The sequence below is a fragment of the Hydra vulgaris genome, chromosome 02 (genome assembly GCF_038396675.1).
Source record: "Hydra vulgaris chromosome 02, alternate assembly HydraT2T_AEP".
Classification (NCBI taxonomy): domain Eukaryota; kingdom Metazoa; phylum Cnidaria; class Hydrozoa; order Anthoathecata; family Hydridae; genus Hydra; species Hydra vulgaris.
Window position 1 is genome coordinate 70,000,239 of NC_088921.1, and position 19,762 is coordinate 70,020,000.

General features: G+C 28.5%; 1 protein-coding gene across 3 annotated transcripts in view; it reads left to right on the plus strand.

The window, feature by feature from the left end:
- The window catches only part of LOC101238117 (Na(+)/H(+) exchanger beta), a 101,182-nt gene that overhangs the window by 11,740 nt on the left and 69,680 nt on the right, over positions 1–19,762 (plus strand). For 2 of the 3 annotated variants that reach the window (XM_065791823.1, XM_065791824.1), the window contains exon 2: positions 901–1,096. In XM_065791823.1, coding sequence (XP_065647895.1) covers positions 901–1,096 — 196 coding nt within the window. Of the gene's footprint in view, positions 1–900; positions 1,097–15,660; positions 15,852–19,762 lie in introns of all 3 variants that reach the window. The other variant, XM_065791825.1, reaches the window with a different exon arrangement.

The following is a 19,762-nucleotide window of genomic DNA, read 5'->3' on the forward strand; positions in this document are numbered from 1 at the left end:
GTCATCTAGTTTCCATTCCGTTTTTGCGGTATTGAATCATTTTGAAGAAGAGGTTGTTGATTATTCAAGGGACATAAATGAAAAATCCACTTATGAAGGTTAAAAAAAGAAAATTACAGCTACTGAGATTTTAATGGATCTAGGATTACATAAAACTTTATATGATCATAATTTTTTAAAAATAAGAGATTTTTGCATGAAATTTGAAAATTGTTGATGAATATAAATTTAGATAAAAATAGTAAAGAAAATATTTATAAACTCATTGCTCCCACATTAAGGGCTGGGTGGACCCAAAATAAGGGTTTTTTTGTTCCCAAGCTCCACTTAACAAGCACAATGCACTTACAAGCACAATGCTTGTAATTGTCAAAACTCAAACATCTAAAATTCCAGTGTACACCACTGATATATATATATATATATATATATATATATATATATATATATATATATATATATATATATATATATATATATATATATATATGTATATATATATATATATATATTTATTTATTTATTTATATATATATATATTTATATATAAATATATATATATATATATATATATATATATATATATATATATACACACACTCATATATATATGATATGCATATATATCAGATATAAATATATACTGTATATATATTTTATGCATATATAATATGCACATAATATATATAAATATTTGTATATATATATGCATATGTATATATGTATGTATATATATATACATATACATATATATATATATATATATATATATATATATATATATATATATATATATATATATATATATATATATATATATATATATATATATATATATATATATATATATATATATATATATATATATATAATCATTGATTAATCTTTTTATTTTATTAGTCATTAATAATGCTAAGATGGGTTTTGTTAATTTTTGCATTTTTACCAATGGTTTGTTGTAATTGTTCTAATGAGAAAAATGTAACCAATGGTACCCAATCTTCTGGTATTGTAATCTTCAAATTTGAATATTGCCATTTAAAAAAACCGTTAACAATATGCATTTGGGTAATGTTAGCTAGCATTGCTAAAGTTTGTAAGTTTTTATTCCTACTTATATTTGTACCAAAAAAACAGTTATTACATTTATAAAGAAGATTTAAAAATTACACACATTTATACATGTATATACATGAATATACATGTATATACATCATGGCTTGTGATGAAGAAAATTGTCAAGCATGTTATATCGCGCTCGTAAAATTAGAATATGTTTTCATCGGGCGTGATTTTGTGCGCTCGAGATAACGTCGGCGAGCGCGATCATGAAAATTGTTAAAGGCGATACTCATAAAAAGCTTTTTCTTTTTTATATCTTTTTTTATTTGTTACATAATTCTTTCGTCAAAAAATGTTTGAATTAGTATCACAATTATGAAACTACTTCAACGAAAGAGATTTTTATACTTCCAAACTTCTTGTATATTGTCAGATCGCGATTTTATTTTTAAATATTTATGTTATAAAAAAATAATATCAAACAAAAACGCAACTTCTTATTGATTTAGTATTGAAGTATAATTTAGTGACTTAGTTTTGCTTCGTTGTTTTGATATATGTATTTTAAAATGTTACTCTGTAAACTTAATTAACGGTTAATGGTTTTTATATTTCTTGATATTTTTTATTCAATTTAATTTTTTTCTAAAATTTCTTTTTAAATTACGTTTTTTTATCTTAAAAATATAACACAAGAATAATTTGAAATAATAATAAATAAGAATAATAACTTTTCATTTAATAAATATTGACATCATTACTTAGTTTTCTTTTCGAATGTCCTTAATTGCGAACATTCTAAACAACAGAATCGTTTTAAATTTGAGTTAAAATAAATAATAGTTAATAAAAAATCTATACTATGAACAAAAACTAATTTTAAAAGTTACTCTATTATTTATATTTATTTTTATTATAAATGATGTGTGGAATATTGCAAACAATAAATCAAATAAATTTTACTTGATATTTTCACAAGATTAAAAATACTCCACAGTTTTAATTTTCTTATAATGGTTTTTTAATTTTCTATTCTTATTTTATTTGCGCATTTTTGTATTCACATTGTGTTTCCACGTGCACATTCCATTATTGAAATTAGTGACGATAACAACTTTAAACTGCTCATTAATTACGATAGTGCAAAAGAGAACGACGTTGTGCTTTTTATATTTTATATCAGTTGTTTGATAACAGAATATCTTTAATAAAAATCTTTTTTAAATATTTTATGAAAATAAAAAAATAATCTTGAACTATTGGAACGTTATTTTATATGCTCGTTATAAGCTGAACGAGCGTTGTTTATTGCGCCTAGAACGTTTGAAAATATCGTTTACGGGCGCGTTTTACGAGTGGAGCGTGATCGCGCTCGCTTCATTACAAGCCCTGATACATGTATATACATTTACATACATGTATCAACTTGTTTCTCCGCTCAGCGGCCTTGTTCGTCAAGTTTTGTGTTTCGGAGTTATAGAGTTAGGAGAGGGTTATACCCACAAGTAGCCTCCTCATCTGTAGTTGCCTTCTTGGCCTTGGGGAGGTGAATCGCAAAAAAAAAATAAACAAAAAAAAAAACATGTATGTATATATATAAGGTAAGTGGTGTAACATGGATACATCTTCAGAAAAAAGTTTTTTTTCTAGCATGCGACAAATAAAGTTTGGTATCCAATATTTCTAATTGTTTACCAGTGATATTGCTGCCATAAACTGTAAAAAAATTTTAATTTTTTGTGTAATATTATTGATAGATAACTACTTTTGTTGCTGTAATGCCACTGTCAATGTTACCCTCTATCTGGGGTAACTTTGACAGTAGAATGTTTTATGCTTTAAATGTTAAAAATACCCTATAAGGATAACATAATAATTGGAATTGCGACAAATAAAATCGAGAAAGCATTTGAAATATATACTAGCACCAACCTATAGTTTCTTTTTAAAAATTACCACTTTAAAAAAAATGTAAAATAGCGCTGAAAGCATAACAAAAAATTGTTATTTAAAAGATATCAAATAGATGAATATATAAAAAGTAAGTTATTTCTTTTTAGGTTTGCTTTTTTTGATTGATTCTATTTCATTTAATCTTGCATGAGACTCATCAGATGTCAGACATTCGTTTTTTCATCAGTTAAATCAGACAGATGTTTTAAAAGTACCGCTTCTAGTTGTTTTCTTGGAGTCAGAACTTCCTATATTTCATCTGAACTTATAACTCGCATTGATATGGAGCTTATACTATTCATGTCATTGATTGCTGGTATAATCTTATTTTGATTTCCGTTATTACCTGGGCTAATAATTACACCCAATGCCAGAGGCTCTGCCGTTGACTATTTCTCACTGGTTATTCTACTTTGTTTTAGTGGAAAAATTCCACAAGTTTCAAAAGCCATTATAGCATTGCTTCGGCTGAATGCACTATCTTTAACTTATTTCCCCACTGTCTGTTACCAATTTACCCTCTGCCTGAACCAATTTCAGTAATTGTGGAAAAGTTGCTTTATCTACATTTTTGTATTGTATTGTATCATATATCTTTTCAAACCATTCAATGAATTGGGGGATTCCATCTAACCTGAAGGAGAACAATTTTAATGTGTATTGTCTGGACTGCCATTGCACCAGGTGCTGTAAAGGTAAAGACCTTTATAAACAATGTATAGTGTTAAATATTGACCGGTTGCAAAACAGCATACCTGCACTGTGAACATTGTTTTAGTTGAAGTACCAGCTGTTTTATGTGGATTCTTTAATCAGCGTTTACAGAGAATTTTCTGCTTGCCTATGTCGGTTTGAAATCCTATTTTATCTCTATTGAATATATTTTGTGGCTTATTCTGTAGATGAATTTTCTCAATAACAACCGCTAGTTTTTTCAAAAAATTCATTAACTACGTTAACATTGCATGCATACGCACGGTTAGCAGAAAGAGATTTTCCAATCCAACGGGTATGTTCATTTTTCCATCTCTCCTCACAACCATGCATCCAATCAATTCCAGGCTTGCCATTCTTAAAGGCATTGGCTCTACCACTTCTGTTTATATATTGCACAATACATGCGGTAGTGGTGTAGTGGTAAAGCGCTCGCTTCAGAAGCGAGAGGTTCCGAGTTCGATCCCCACCACGTCCCTGGTAGTACCGCGCTCAACTTGTTTCTCCGCGCAGCGGCCTTGTTCGTCGAGGTTCGTGTTTCGGAGTTATAGAGTTGAGAGAGGGTTATAACCACTATTGAGTAGCCTCCTCATCTGTAGTGGCCTTCATGGCCTTGAGGAGGTGAATAACAAAAAAAAAAAAAAAAAAAAAAATACTCACAACATTGCAATGAACTATTCCAAAGCCCCAGTCTCCAAGTTTCTGAATTGTATGAGCAATCAACGTTTCTTTTTCTCTTGTCAAAATTGTTGGACGCCCAACTTGTTTACAATGCATTTTCTTGAGACGATTAATTAATGTTGTTCTATTGATATTGCACATGAATGCCGCTTTACTTATGCTGACGTTGTTTTCACTCACATTAATAATGATTTTCTTCATGGCTTCCTGATCATACAATCCGTATGTTGAACTTAGTTTGTTTTTGTAGTTGCGAGGCATGATATCATGATATTATTTAAACTAAATAAATAAGTAAATAAAAAGTCAATCATTTATTTTTTTGCAGTTAAAATGTAATGACAATAATCACACATTATGAGTAAAGTTTGACAGACCTATGGGGTGACTTAGACAATCCTGTCAATGTTAAACCAAAACCGAAATGCATGTTTTAAACAAAAAACACTAGAAAATTATTTCAAATGCTTAGCATTCACAAATAACATCATAAAAATACATTTAAAATTATATTATAGTATTGTTTAACTTACCTTAAAACTTAAGTTTTTTACCAGTAAAAAAATTTATAATAAGCTTAATTTGTGTTTACTGTATTGTGTCGTTACTTATGTTTACAATTATGTTTGTTCATTCAACAGATTACTTTCGTGTCAGTTAAAATAAAAAAAACATATAAATAATAGTCAACTGGTGACAGGTATACAGGCCTTGTTTTAAATAAAAAATGTTTCATGCATAATGCTTAACACGATATTTGGCGTCATAAAATTCTCTTTATTATTTTGTTTTTTAAAAACTTTTTTAAATTACTGCAATACTATTAATTACCGCAGAAAAAGTTAAATGTTATTTAACAGTTTTTTTTTATCATTTCTATAATGGAATGTTTATTTTTTTTTTTTTTTAATATTAAATAATTAAATTTTAACTATCCTGCTGAGAATTATTCCAATATTTTCTCCTTAGCAAAGCTTATATTTAATTTTTTAAATTGTTTTTTCTGTGTAGGCTAGTTAGATTGAGTAGAAGTAGACTTTTCAATTTTATTAGTATCAATCTTATGTTTTGCTCAAAGATGATTTGTCAAATTTGATGCACTCTCATCTTTTTCCATTAAATAATAAAACTGAATTGCATGTTTTTCATTTTGCCACATTTGCTTTTTCTTTTCAAAAAATTTAAAATTTTTCATTTTGAAATATTTTCCACACTACTGGTTTTTCGCCATTTATACTTAAGATAAAATAAAAAGTTAATTTAAAAAATTGTAACATTTTGAAACATTAGTTTTTACTACTTTAATAATGTTTATTAATTATTTAATTAGATTATATTTAAATTCATTGTAATCTGGATTGTCTATTCCATCATGCTTATTTCTTTCGTTGCAATCCATGTTTACTTAATTGACTACTTAATTAGCCTAGCTTCACTAAATTACAGTTTCCAAGCTGAATATTATATCTATTGTTTTTATTTTTTTCTATAATTATATGGTAGCTCAAACATTTGATATATTTACAACAGAATCAAAATTAATATAAAAATTTGTCATGGTTTATATTAAAATTTTATCTACTATGATTTCAAGTCTTTTAAGTAATGTAAACATTACTTATCATTATGAAAAAAAAAAGAGTTAGCAACAAATTTGTTTTTGTTGTTTATTTATTTTGATTTGAGACTGTATTGATTAATTGATGTATGGATTATTGTATTAATTTATATAATATTATAATAATAATCAATCTCAATTATTTATATAATAAAATAATACAGGGCTCGAATTAAATGTATCGCAATCACGAATCGTGATTGCTTTTCACACCTTTGGATTTGTTTTTTCTTAAAAATTTTTTTCGTGATTTGTTAATTTTTTATTTCTTTACAAATTTAACTTTTGTGTTTGGCCATTCTTAAAAGTAATGTTTGTGTCTAAATTTTTTTATTAGGGGTCCAGCCCTTCGAATTAGGGTCAGCATTTGACAATGTCAATCTAACTGCTGACCTAGTGTTTGAGGTTGGCAAAAAATTGCCGTCCTTTTTTCTATGTTACATGGTCATGTGATCTGTATAACATAGAAAAGTATATATACGTTTCTATGTTATACAGATCAATGTCGGCAAATTATTGCCAACTTTATTTTTCCTAATTCTGAGGGCTGGGGGTCATAAAGTATATTAAATTACTTAAGTACACTAAATTTATTTTTGAATAGAAGTATGATAATTTGCTCTCTTGCGCGGAGATTTTTATTCAATATAAAGCGCTTTTGAATTTAAATTACTTTAATTCTTGCGAAGGCAATAATATTTTAAAGTTATACTTACTTTGATTTATTGAATAGATAAAGTGCATCACAATGAATTTACTTTTAAACTAAATCAAAACAATCAGTTTAGTTACTACAGTAATTTACCGTTACTCAACTATTAAATTTACTTAATATACTCAAAGACTCGCCAAAGTTAGCCATATAAATGTTTCTATTTATATCTTATGTTATTGACAGATAGTATAAGCTTTTAACTAAAAATTATTTTAACAAGAAATCTCGAAGAGAATATGAAAAACGCAATACCATTTCCTTATATTTTCATTTTATTTAAAGCGATATCAAGGTTAAACATTTTCTATAAATACACAAGTTGTTTTTAGGAATTTGTTTTTAGAAGAATCTATTTAAACAAAAGAATTTTAGCCTTCTAAATTTCTCTCATTCAAATAATTAAAAAAAAAAACTTGAAAAATTTAAAAGAATTTTAATGTGAAATAATTATAAATTTAATTGCAGCGGTGTTAATAATACCCAGTATCACTATGAGAATCATGAAAGTTAAAAATCTAGCTACAGTATCTAGCTACAGTAACAATATCAGATTTAAAACATAATGCAAGTGAGGAAGAAAGTTTTATTTAAATTGTAAATGTTTTGAATAGTTATTTTTTTTGTTTCTTGAAAATAGTTTATAAAGTAGAAACATACTATTTTTAAAGTAGAAACAACTTTTTTTTAAAAAAAAATTATATATATAGTAAATGACCAGGGCTTTGGCCGGGGCTAGGTTATCAAACCTAGTCCCGGCCAAAGCCCTGGTTGTTTACTATATATGTATATTTTACTTCTGTTCACTTTAGTTTATTGTTAAAATAGTCAAGTTAATAAAATGTTTTTTTTAAACATACTAAAGGCTAGATAAAAGCAAGTTTATAAGAAACATTATTATTCTTCCATTTGTGTGAATCTAGTAAATAGCATTTTTATTTATTTTCATTGTAAAAAATTACTATTAAAAATAGAAGAGTCTTGCGATGAGATTTGGTAAAAAAAAAAAGAGTATTGCTATGGTGATATAAAAGGGTAATGAAGTTATAATAGTAATATCAAATAACATTATTTATTTATTATGTATTTATATAATATTAATATTATTAGTAAGGGTGTACAAGTTATGCTTCCCATCTCTTATAAGACGCAATGTTCATTGGGTAAAACTATTTTTTTATATCGTATTGGCTTTTAATTTATCTGGAATCCGAAATTGATATTTTTCTTGTTGTTATTTTAGATTTATTTTATGTCTTTATGTGTAGCGGATGATTTGGGTTTCATAGAATTCATTTTAAGATTTTTATACATATATTGTCAATGTATGTAGTATGTACATATATTGTCAGTGTATGTAAAGGTTTTTGATGTTATATTTTGTTCTCGCGGTTTCTGGATTAATACCTATAGAATTTAGCGTTTTTAGATGTATTTGCTGTATTTCTTGCTTTACTTTGATACTGCTTGCACACAGTAACGGTGCACTATGGATCAATTGACTAAGTCCAATTTTTCAGTATATTGTTACCAGTATTTCGCTATGAAAGTCTAGTTTTTTAGATTTCTAGTTAGGTACTGAGCTGAGGAAAATTTGGGCTTGATGCGCCATTGTTGTTTGGTTGGGTTTGATGCGCCATTGTTGCTTGATGTTGCCATTGTTGGTTGGTGTTTATTTCTATATTTAAATCCAATAAACTATAATAATCTTAAATGAACAATAACAATCTTACTTTAACAATCTTTGTTTTTATTTTAAACGCAATTTATGTTAATAATGTTATAAAAACTTAACTGTATAAAACAGCAATATAAACAGTGCCTCGAAGTTGTTTTATATTAACACAAACTCTTATATTGTCAAAACAACTTTGCAGGTTATTTTATTGTTGTTTTATAGCTTTTTATAATAACAATTCTTAAAAATTAAAACATGTTTTATCGTCAGCGTAAATGTATTAAATAGTTTTCTATAACTAATTTAAGTGGTTTAAATATTGTAATATTTGTGTTTTTACTTTTACTTTATTAAGTATCATGTTAAGTAAAAACAATTACTAAAAGTAATATCCTAATAGTATTAAATACGTTACCCGCCCATCACATTATGCGTTACCCGCCCATTACATTGCAACCCCCTTACATCAAAGGGAAGTCAGGGATGAGAGATAGGAGTTTTTATTTAAATAAACTTTTATTTAAATTTTTATTTAAATAAATTTTATTTAAATTTTTATTTAAATAAATTTTATTTAAATTTTTATTTAAATTTTTATTCAAATGAACTTTTTTTATTTAAAATACTTTTATAATTTAATTAGATAATTTGAAGAGTTTTATGTTTCAAAACATTTAAAGGAAAAAATTGATTTCTTTTTTCTTTTGTTATTTAAAATAGTTTTCATCCATTGAAATCACCTTTTTAAATAACTTTTTACCTGATAACTTGGAATTTCAATTAACAAAACAAAACTTTAATCAGTCTACTGGCAATTTCTTTTGTTAGGGGCACTATATCTTCATCTACTCAAAAAGCATAGTTTTTTTTTAATAATTAATTAATAATCATTTAATTAATAATCAATTAATTAAATTATAATTAATTAATAATCAATTAATAACGCATCATTTAGAAATGATGCATTAGAGATGTTAATAAAAAAAAAATTATTGCTTGTTTTATCAACCACTAGATCTTTTAATTGCTATATAACCATAAAATAGTTCTATTCTATGGTTATATAGCAATTAAAAGATCTAGTGGTTGACGAAACAAGCAATAATTTAATTTTTATTTTTATTAATATTTTTTTAACCATAGAATAGTTCTATTCTATGGTTATATAGCAATTAAAAGATCTAGTGGTTGACGAAACAAGCAATAATTTTTTTTTTATTAACATCTTCACTTCCAACAAACCTGCAAGCAACCACTATTAGAGTTGGAAGTTACTGGAAGAGAAAAAATAAAGTTTATAGAACAAGATAATGATTAACAAATAACTTAAAAGATTGCAAATTAAATGAATCAGGGTAACAAAATGAAGGAAGCAAATTCCAAAGAACTGATGTTCAAGGAAAAAAACTAGGCAAATAAAATATTTTGGAGCATTTAGGAACAGTCACAGTAAAAGGATGAGACTTAATTGAATGACGAATAATACAAGAATGAATTTTAGTAGATGGCACAAGAGACGCTAGCTCTTTAGAGCAGTGCCCATTATAGTATTAATAGAAAAGAAAAGCAACATTACGACAATGTGATAATGGCTGGATGTTTGCTGCAAGAGCAGGTTCAACTATGTTAACAATGTGTTTTTGCACCTTAAAACGTCTAAAAGAGAAAGGGCATCATTGTAAGATCCGCCCCAGATATGGCAACAGCATTCCATACAAGAACAGGTTTGAAATTTAAAGAGATAATAAATAGAATCCTAAGTAAGAGAGTGGCAAGGACAATAAAGAGTTGCAACCTTAGAAGGTGCTAATTTTGCAATGGATTCAATTAATTGTTTTACAAGAAAGATAGAAAGTAAGAGTTAATCCTAGAAGATCAGGGGTAGATGACTCATCGAATACATTGCCAAAAATATTGAACTGTTTGGAAAGCAATTTGGAAAGTTAATCATTTGTGTTAGAGATTGAGAAAGGCAAAAGTTGTGGGCCTTAATGCATGCAGAGTCACTGACACTAGAGCCAAGCCATTCAGTGTGATGAGCATTAAAGTCACCAGCAACAATGGTATGGCTGAAGGATAAAGACAGAGGGCTTGGTCAATTTGATCAAAATTAACATCAAAAGAGTGCAGTCTTGAGATGAAGGAGAGTGATATAGAACATAGAGAAAGGCAATAGAGTGAAGTGGTGCTAAACCAAAGCACGTAAAAGTATGGTGGATCGGTGGATTCAAACCTAGTTTTCTGACAAATGGGTTAATTCTTACAAATGCAGGTGCCTGGCTAAGCATGTGACTATTGTAGGCATTATGAATTAAAGGAAGATAACTATCAACACTAAGATTACAAAATGAGACAGCTGAACTTCAATTAGTCTCACAAAGAGCAAGTAGGTCTGGTAAACTTTGCAAGAGATGAGACTCAACGGAAGAAAAGTTACTTAAGTTAGTTAGGAAAAGACCACAAATATTAGTGAATGATTTAGAGAACTTGGTGATGACGTTGGTTTTTTGTGTTTTATAGTTTTTGATACTTTAGTCTTTTTTAAATTCGAACTTTAAAATTAAGGATGCGTCAAACGTTCGATGCATCCCTAATTTAATTTCGAAAATATCATGTGTTTTTTTAGATTAGATTTCAAATTAAACTCATTTGTACCTTATCTGGTAGCTGCAGTAAAATAAGTTGAATTTTAATATAAAATTTAGTGACTTATTTTATAATATTATTATTAATTTTTTTAATTCAAACATCATGTACGTATAAATAAGCTCAAGATCCAAAGATAAAATTAAATAGAGTAAATAAAAAAGTGCATATACAGTCCTCTACAACAACCCATCATTTGGACAGTCTTAATATTCTGCTAACCGAACCAACAATGAAATTTCTTTACAAAACTAGCTGCTTCGTGTATAAATTCCTCCTCTGTCATTTTTTGGTAGTTCCAAAGAAAGCTGAAAGTTTCTGAAGAAATCTGTTTTATGGGGCTAAAAAGAACTGTAAGTCCAACATAAATATTATCCAATATTACATAAAAAATTTGCTTTTGGAATTAGGATTTTAAGGGAGATTCGCCTACCTCACTCATTTTACTCACATTTTTATAGTGGAATTGTTTTCTGTTATTGTTCCCAAAACAATTTTATTTCTATATCAAGGCTAGATGCAACAAGCTTAGCTTCATTCAACATTGCTTTCCAACTGTCGTAAATAGCTACTAATTGTGAAAGTAAGCATTCTATATTTGAAACCTTTATCTCTAAATTCGCGTTACTGGCTTAAATGACTTTGTTGCAAATGTCAATAGGAATTAATATTCTGTGTCACACAAATCTCATTTCTAGTTTTTGGTGTAAGATTTAGCTAGAACAAGTCTATAAAAGCTAGCTTTACTCCTGGAAGGTGAGCTACAAATGGTTTGACACTTGCTATTCGATCTGACCACCTGGTGCCAGATATGCTGTAAAGGGAACAACAAGATGCATGGCCAACTAGGTAATGTAAAATAAATGTTGATTGCTCAACATATGTTGAGCAAACTGCATTTACTATACTCTTATGGGCCCTGGTGTGGCGCACCGACTGCACTCCTCTCTTGAGCCTGGTTTTCTCTTTAAGTTTAATAGCTAATGCTTATATTTAAAATTAGCAATAGTTTGGTTGCCGCACCATTCCAAGTTCAGCAAAATATTATAGCCAATATCATATTTAATTTTAAATAGGGATTCGGCGCATCCCTATTTAAAATTAAAGAACTTGAATCAAATAACAAATAGTACTCAGTACACTATTTAATAGTCCAAGCAATTGTCTCAATACTATTAAGCCTAGCCGGCCTCAGAACCATAAAACTGAGTTTTAGAGCTGTATTTGGAGATAATAGAATGAGTCATAAAAACAGAGATAAGCATAACCCATGGATTGAGTCAAGAATGTGCAGCATTCAACTTCCTAAACTGGAAACAATGTATTGTTTATACCTCTAAGCCAGCCTAAAAGATGAATTAAATATTAAACTAAATAGTTTTAATTATGAAATGTTTTAATTAAAAAACTTTAATTTTAGAGTAATAATTTTTTTTAATGCTTAAAATCTTTTTATTAGTTAATATCATGATTCCCATCTGACCAATCACTTAATTCCCATCTGACCATTGCAATCACTTAATTCCCATCTGACCATTACAATCACTTAATTCCTATCTGACCATTTCAATCACTTAATTCCCATTTGACTATTGCAATCACTTAATTCCCATCCGACCATTGCAATCACTTAATTCCTATCTGACCATTGCAATCACTTAATTCCTATCTGACCATTTCAATCACTTAATTCCCATCTGACTATTGCAATCATTTAATTTCCATCTGACCATTGCAATCACTTAATTCCTATCTAAGCATTGCAATCACTTAATTCCTATCTGACCATTGCAATCACTTAATTTCCATCTGACCATTACAATCACTTAATTCCTATCTGACCATTTCAATCACTTAATTCCCATTTGACTATTGCAATCACTTAATTCCCATCTGACCATTGCAATCACTTAATTCCTATCTGACCATTGCAATCACTTAATTCCTATCTGACCATCGCAATCACTTAGTTCCTATCTAAGCATTGCAATCACTTAATTCCTATCTGACCATTGCAATCACTTAATTTCCATCTGACCATTTCAATCACTTAATTCCCATCTGACTATTGCAATCATTTAATTTCCATCTGACCATTGCAATCACTTAATTCCTATCTAAGCATTGCAATCACTTAATTCCTATCTGACCATTGCAATCACTTAATTTCCATCTGACCATTACAATCACTTAATTCCTATCTGACCATTTCAATCACTTAATTCCCATTTGACTATTGCAATCACTTAATTCCCATCTGACCATTGCAATCACTTAATTCCTATCTGACCATTGCAATCACTTAATTCCTATCTGACCATCGCAATCACTTAGTTCCTATCTAAGCATTGCAATCACTTAATTCCTATCTGACCATTGCAATCACTTAATTTCCATCTGACCATTGCAATCACTTAATTCTTTTCTGACCATTTCGATCACTTATTTCAGCCTTTGACACAGTTTCTTTAATTTATTATAATTGTCAAAAGCGATTTATGTGAACAAAATAATTTTTTGCAATTATTTTTGAGGCTGACATAAGATTATATTTGCATTATCGTGCAAATTCTTAATATACTAGTGCTAAAATTTAACACTTAAAATCAGATAATTAAAGAATTTAGTTAGTGAAAGCATAAATAAAGTAAATGAAAATTTATTTGTTTAATCAACAAGAACAAAGTAAAAAAAAATTTTTTTTCCAATAGGCCTTTCTAAGATAAAAAGGTTAAGGCTTATGCAGGATTCCCTCCTAGCCTCTGGGGTCAGCATGCCACAAAGAAATAGTTAAATTGACTCTGATGTCTAAGGTGAAGTGGAATTATTGGTTTTATAAACAGTTGTTATGTAGCTACTAAATTATTAACAGCAAAATATGTGCAGTATTTAGAAGGATCATTATTGTAAATAGTTTTTTGTGACTACTTTTATAACAAAATTTAGAGATTTAAATACAAGAATAACAAATCGAAATAAATTAGGTAAAAAGAACAAAAGCAATATTTTAATATGTGAGATTGCATAAGAATGTTTAGGAAAGTAAATACTTTTTATAAATGCAATCCATTTCAGTGAAGCTGCAGTGAGCAGTGAACACCTTAAAGAAGGAAAAAGGTTTCAAAAGAAAGTAGCAGAGTGAGATAAAAGTAAAAAAGGACAGATGTTTTTATTTTATTATAATTCAATATGTGTTCTACATTAAAGCGAGTGATGTAATGCTATATTTAAATCAATGCTGGTTTTTTTTTTAAGAAACAAAATCATGCACGGAAACTTGTCTATGTATTATTTTTGTAATAATAAAACTGGTAATCTCCAATTTACTCTTATTTAATTGTAATCTATATAAATATTTTGTTTACAAAAAATGGTATTTATTAGTATTAATAAATTGAAGCGGAATCACGTTCAGAACAGAAAAACGCAAATTTTAGTTACTACACAAATAAACTATAATTCCTCATAAAATATAAGTTCCAGCAGTATACTTTAAAAAAAATAGTATTTTCAATATTAGTAAAAATTTACTATCAAATTATTAGATTTACAGCGATCGTTTAAATCCAGTTCATGTATGGTCATGCACGGAAGTCATGCACAGAAGTTGATTTTATGTAGTTATTTTTATGAAAATAAATTGCTTGTGAGTATTTCAAGTGAAATATTATATCTCTACAACTCATACTTAATATATTTTTGATGAAAAATATCTCTACAACTCATACCTAATATATTTTTGATGAGAAATTGCAGTCATCAAATATTTCTGGCTAGAGTGAAGTGTTTAGAAAAAATTTGAATATTTTTCAAACTATTGTCTTATTAATACACACACACACACACAAAACAAAAATGATAAAAAAATATATATTTGAATATTCAGGTACCCTAAAATATGAAAAAAATATTTTTGTTAGAGTTGTTTTTTAAGAAATTTATAATGCATATTTCTATAAGTCTTGGCTTCTAATTGTAAAAACAAAGAAAAATAAAAAATCAGGCACAGAAATGGAAGTACCCTGCTTTGTTAATAGAAGGAAGAAAGAGTTTTATTTTAAAATTAAACAAGTTTTATCTTTAACTAAAAATTTTTATCAATAAATTTTTATAAAAACTCAATTAAACAACTTATCATTTCCTCCTTCCCAAACTCTTGAGCGAGCGTGATTTTATATTCTCATTACAAGCTGTTCAAGAGTTGTTTATTGTGTCTAGAAGTTTTAAATATTTCATACGTGCACAAGCCCTTTACATATATTTTTTAATACAGATATTGAGCCAACACAATAACGGTATTTCGGTACTTAAAAAAGTATCGAAACCAAAGTAATTTAGTCCAAAGTAAGTGCATCCAAAACTAGTACCTGGTACTACTGGTTTTGGATGCACTTAACTAACTTAGTATTAAAAGTGTCGAAGGTAGAGTTATTTGTTTTATGAGTGGTTTATTTGTGGTCTGTGTTATTAGAAAGATGAATATACATTATAGTCTAATAATTTTTTTTGTTAGTGGCACTATATCTTCATCTACTCAAAAAGCATAGTTTTCTTTTTAATAATTAGTTAATAATAAATAAATTTTTTTTTCCATAGAGTCTCTCATGGCAAAGTCTAAACACAAGAGGATCCCCAGCCTTCATCCCAGACCGGTATCCCACAAGAGGTTTCACTCTACGTGTACTCTAGGGTATTTTTTGTCAAAGTATCCCTATGTGTTATCCCAAAAAGGGCTTATCTCAAGGCATCCCATCAGGATAATTGCCTCAAGCGTCAATTGCATTGAGGTGAGTGAGAGATAGTGTCTAGTTTAACATGCATAAAATTGAAGACAGGTGCATGATCAGTGTAACAGTTTAAATAGGAATTTATTGTAGTATATAATTTAAACAATAGTTGTATAGATGATACTTGTAATAGTAATGCCCTCCTCCCCTGTTCCTACTTTCTCTCCTCCTTTGCCCCCAGACTGATATCATTAAACAAATTTAAAAATAATAGTTATTTTGTATAAAAGTTATTAAACATTTAGGAGGGTAGGGGGGACAGGCATTTTCAAAAAAATATATATATATATATTTATATATACATATATATATATATATATATATATATATATATATATATATATATATATATATATATATATATATATATATATATATATATATATATATATATATATATATATATATATATATATATATATATATATATATATATATATATCACTTTTGTGTCTCCCCAGTGCCCATTTAGTTTTTAAAAATGATCAAAAAATGCAAAATAATGTCTGTACTCTGAAACCTTTAAGGAAGCAATACTATGTAAATTTTGAACTGATTTATTTTTTTTTAAATACAGGTATGGATCTTTATTTTTAAATAAAAAGGATAATTAAGGCAGAATAAAATTGCTTTTGCATTATTTTGTGTGCTAAAAATGCGAAAAAAGTAATTTTTTTAGCTTAAATTTTGAGAATAGTAAAATACTGTTTAAAACTTTTTATTGTGAATTTGATCAATTATTTTATGTCATAATACCAATTCAATTTTCAACTACAAGAAAGTTAAAAAAAGTTTTTAACCTAATAGAAGTTTTTTAGCAGAAACCAAGAGAAATTAATTTTAAAGAAAAAAATTTAAGCAATTTTTTTCAAATTACTTAAGTAATTTTAAGTAACTTTAGTTATTTTCAAAACATAAATTTTACATACATTTTTGTGTTATCGTATTATATAAGTTTTTGTGTTATAGTACTATATAAGTTTTTGTGTTATAGTACTATATAAGTTTTTGTGTTATCGTACTATATAAGTATTGTACTATATAAGTAACCAAATGAAGGGTATAACTAAACTTTTAATTTTAAACGCAAAAAACATGTCAATTATTTTATCAATCAATGATATTCTCAACTTAGTGATAAAAAGTCCAGCAGCACTAAAGCATCTTACTGCTTCAATTGATGATGGTGGTAAAGACTTTAAAGCATAGTGTAATTTTATTAGCATTTTCAGGTAGTCATTTGATCCTTCGATTACAGCCATTTCTTATTTGATATCTTCAGCCTTACTCTTTTTTTTCAAATGTTCTTCAATTTCAACATTCAATTTCAACATTTTTCTTCAATTTCAACAATTTCAACATTTACATTCAACTGATGCTTTAGGATCTTTATGGTCATAAAAAAGATGATAATATCTCTTTCTATAATTAAAAGTTCTTTTTTCTTTGGATAATTTAAAATAAAATATTTTTTAGCTTGTTCATTCTGATTTGATGCCTCTAAATATCTTAAAAGTCCTGCAATTCTAATATTTCTTCTTTCAGTAATTATTTTTATCATAGACTCAAAAAAAAAGAAGGTATCGTAGTATCTTGATCCTTTAGTTTAAAAAAAATAAATTCACAGGTGTTTTCTGCTCTAAAAAGAGTATTTTATAAATATATATATATATATATATATATATATATATATATATATATATATATATATATATATATATATATATATATATATATATATATATATATATATATATATATATATATATATATACACTGAAAAAAACACATACTGAAACTTTTTAGTCCCTGTGTAATAAGTCCCTGTGTAATAAGAAGTCCCTGTGTAATAAGTTCTCGACCACGAGGTAATCCACTGTTATTCAGAGTGGTAGCCCTCTTACCAAATATAAAATATCAGATTGAGCAATTTGTAAATCATTGATGATAATGACTACACCATATTCAACTGACCAACTTGCAGCTCTAGCAGCCAACTGGCCAGGCCTTGGTCAAGGTAACCATTCAGCTGCTTCTCAAAAGCTTGATGCTACGATATCAAAACTAATAGCCACAGTCAGCATGCTTCTCACCCGCGTATCTGTTCTTGAAACTGAAAATATTACTCTAAAAGCAAATCTTTTTCAACAGCCAAAGTCAGCATCTCCGAGCTTGACCACAACTCTTAACTGGGCAAGCGCAGTCAAGCACGGTTCAAAAGCCAATAAAGCAATTATCACAGCAGTCAACGAAAATGCTAAAATTGTAGAAACAAAATCAAAAAGAGCTATAGTTGTCGGTCTTCCAAAATCCTTTGACAATAATCAGAGGCTAATTTCAGTTCAAAGTATGCTTAAAAAACTTAACTATAATGTTGCTTTTAAAGTTGTTGGGCATTTCACAAAAAAGATCAACGACACCACCAGTTTAACTACAATAGCACCTGAACCAAATGAATTGATCATCATTGAGTTTGACTCGAATGAGCACCGCAATGATCTCTTATCTAATGCAAAGCGACTTGCCTCAATAGATGAATTAAAATCTGTCTACATTCGCCCAGACCGTACACCTCTCGAACAAGAAACATTCAACAACTTGAACAAAAAGCGTGCTACAGAAAATGCAGAACTATTGGCAAAAGATTTACTTGACAAACCCTTTCGATTTGTTATCCGCAGCGAAAAAATCAAATGCATTGACACATCCAAAACAGTCAACATCAATGGAAAAGAGAAGAATCCATTCCTCAAATGGAAATCAGCTGCTGAAGCCATTCAGTCGCTCTCAACATCTCACTAGTTCAACATTCTTTAACAAGGCCAGCTCTTCCATCAAATTATCTCATCTTTCGTGCTTCTACACCAATGCAACCTCCCTCAATCCAATAAAACTCATCGAACTGTCCTTACTTGCAGAAAACAATTCTTTTGACATTATTTTTATCACCGAGACATGGTTCAATGACCAATCAACTCCCTCTCTTCAGAACTACAACCTCTATCGTTCAGACCGTCGCAACCAAATCGGAGGAGGTGTAGCTATATACATAAATAGTAAAATCATCTCAAACAAAATAGAGGAATCCCTACTACACAAAGATTTTATTCCCTACTATTCAGAACAGTTATGGGTTGAACTAAAGCTTTTGAATGAAACTCTGCTCCTAGGCTGCATTTATAGACCTCCATCCTCCGGTATCGAAGCCTTCTCAGAGATTTCAAGTGCTATTTTCCATGCCAAAACTTTAATATCGACTAAAAAATACAACGGTATCATCATTGCTGGTGACTTCAATTTCCCAGAGATTACTTGGACTTCCAACTCAGTCTTTTCCTCTAGTAAAATTGGTCTCAGTTCTTCATTTGTCTCTCTTTTTCAAGATTGTCATCTTCACCAAATCGTCACTGTCCCTACTTTCAAACCTGCTAATTGCCCTATGACAAAGACTCTTGATCTCATCATATGTGACTCTTCATATCGTGCTAGCGAAATCAAAATCGGTCCTCCTCTCGGTTTGTCTGATCAATATCATTGCACTATCAACTGGCATTACAAACTGGCTTCCAGCATAAAATTATCACGTTTCAACAGCTCTAAATTTATATACAAGCATGGTAACTACGAAAAAATCAACAAAGAATTCAATAATGTTGACTGGTCATCTATTTTTAAAGACTTAAATGTAGAACAATGTTACCAACTTTGGCTCAACAAATACAATGAATGTTGTCTTCAATTTATCCCTCGTATGCCAAACAAACCATCCCCCAAAAAACAACCATGGATGACAAAAGAACTATTATCTCTTATTCGTCTTAAAAAATCGCTATGGGCTCGTAACGTCAGTTCAAAATGGAAAATCACATCACTGGTTGGGGAATATAGGGAAACTAGAAAGTTTGTTAAAA